Source organism: Arachis ipaensis, chromosome B05 (genome assembly GCF_000816755.2).
Source record: "Arachis ipaensis cultivar K30076 chromosome B05, Araip1.1, whole genome shotgun sequence".
NCBI classification, from domain to species: domain Eukaryota; kingdom Viridiplantae; phylum Streptophyta; class Magnoliopsida; order Fabales; family Fabaceae; genus Arachis; species Arachis ipaensis.
In genome coordinates this window covers 34,442,101-34,444,300 of record NC_029789.2, presented here as the reverse complement: position 1 = coordinate 34,444,300, position 2,200 = coordinate 34,442,101, and the positions used below count along the sequence as shown (strand labels likewise).

Below are 2,200 nucleotides of genomic sequence, written 5' to 3'. Positions count from 1 at the left end.
TTTCAGAGTGATTTTTTTAATCAACTAATTAGTTATCCATATCATGTTTATTTTTTTTTCAGATTTAATTATATCATCTTCAATTGGGTTTGGGTCCCTGAAAAATGAAGCAATACAAGAAAAAAAATATAGAAACAATGAAAATACTAAATAATGTGAACAATAAATATATCGGATATTTATTTTATTAGGTATACGAATAGTTATTTTAATATTAACATTTAGGTAGGTAATTTGGAGATATAATATATTTTTATTTGATTGGTAGTTATTTATGTTATTCAAAAAAGTCATTATTTACCTAGCACTTCCCATACAAGAATAAATCAAAATTAAAATAATGGAAATACTGTTAGCTAGGTAATGTGAAACGGATGAAGATTTAGAAAGTCAAATTGTTGATTGTTAGCAGTGTTACTTAATACCTAGTGCGTGTAGAGAGAGAGACCACCGTATAGTTCCCATCTTAGCTTCTTCCTTACCCTTTCTTTCTTTCTTCATTTCTTGGTTCCTTCTTTCTCCTCCCACCTTATATATATATCCCTTCTCTCCCAACCACAAAGAAACCACCAACCCTCCAAACTTAATATTCTCTTCCTCTCTATCTCTTTCTAGCCACCCATGGTAACTAACTCATCACAAATACATTATTATGTTAATAGAAACACTGGTTTTGTCATGAATCTTGACAAGTAGAAATTGTTATTGTGGTTGCAGGAACTAGAAGCACAGCAATCCAATACATGGGAAGGCTATGTTGATTGGAGAAACCGTCCCGCTCTCAGAACCCGCCACGGTGGCATGCTTGCTGCTTCCTTCGTTCTCGGTATGTAATTCTTTTCCTCCAATTAAAACAACACTCAAACACAACCAAAGACTTTCATTTCCTTTTTAATTATCTTCCTCACATTAACAAAGTTGAATCACATGGGACATGGGACTAATTTAGTTTATTTTAATTAATTAATTAATTAATTTATTTTTTCAGCTATATATCATCAGCCTAATAATACAAAATTGCTTATATCTCTGCGTACTATGTAGTATATAGTAGTACGTACAAGATGATGTATGTATGATGTAGCAAGCACTGAATCCAAGAAGTATGGATGAAGTTATTTTTTTGTTTAAATGTGCGTATGTAGTGGTGGAGATATTGGAGAACCTAGCGTATTTGGCGAATGCAAGCAACTTGGTGTTGTACCTGAGAGAGTACATGCATATGTCTCCATCTAGATCCGCTAACAATGTAACTAATTTCATGGGAACTGCCTTCCTCCTCGCACTTCTCGGCGGTTTCTTAAGCGACGCTTTCTTCACAACTTATCATATCTACATCATAAGCGCACTTATTGAGTTCCTGGTAATTAACTATTTATTATTACTTTCAGTCACATACTACATATGTCTATGCGTTCCTTTCTATCCATGTGATATCATCATCATCATATCTTATCTCTCCCTTTAATTATGTGACTTTCTCTCACTTCACACTTATACTTTTTGCACTTGTCATTCTTCCCCTTCTTTTTCTCTCTTTCCAACTTACCCCCATACTACTACTATATGCAATTTTGCAGTTTCCATAGTTAAAAAAAAATGCTCCTTTCTATATAATTCAAGAGTAAAAAGTTCTCTGTCAATTCAGTAATAAATAAAGCATTTTGCATATGTTTTTTAAAATTAAATTAATATAATTTTGTTTTGGAAATTTTAAAAATTCTACTTTTTCTGATATATATCCATTTCTATCTTCCCTTCAATACACATATATGATTCCATCTCCTTTGCATAGCATTCCCTCTTCCACTTGGCCAGTTGGCCTCATTACAAATCCTCATGAATTTCATGAAAGAATGGCCACTAACATACTCCAACAGCCAAGTCAATTAATTAATCTAACCATAAAAGGATAATCATAGAATATTAAGATTATAATATACATTAATTATCAGTATATTTTATTAATTAAACTTGAACTACACAATCTTAAATATTAGTGGTGGTCACTGGGGCAGGGAAGAAAAAGGAGGGGTTTTTTCATAGAGACAGTAAAGTGATTCATGATTCACATAATTAATAATTAATTGCATATATATAAAGTATAAACTATATATGTTGATATTATCTTGTGTGGTCAGCATCTAGCAACATCATTTAAATGGGAAGGGCACATAATATGGCTCTTAATTTCCGACGA

At 32.0% G+C, this 2,200-nt stretch overlaps 1 protein-coding gene across 2 annotated transcripts; it reads left to right on the top strand.

Moving 5' to 3' along the window:
* On the top strand, nucleotides 489-1,591 carry LOC107643409 (protein NRT1/ PTR FAMILY 4.6). Of its 2 annotated transcripts, XM_021123561.1 has the most exons (4): nucleotides 489-624; nucleotides 718-826; nucleotides 1,146-1,363; nucleotides 1,581-1,591. In XM_021123561.1, exons 1-4 carry the CDS (start codon nucleotides 622-624, stop codon nucleotides 1,587-1,589), a joined length of 339 nt encoding a protein of 112 aa, XP_020979220.1. In that variant the 5' UTR covers nucleotides 489-621; the 3' UTR covers nucleotides 1,590-1,591. The 2 variants fall into 2 exon arrangements, with proteins under 2 accessions (XP_020979220.1, XP_016202539.1); XM_016347053.2 differs by lacking the exon at nucleotides 1,581-1,591 and having other exon boundaries at nucleotides 1,146-1,574.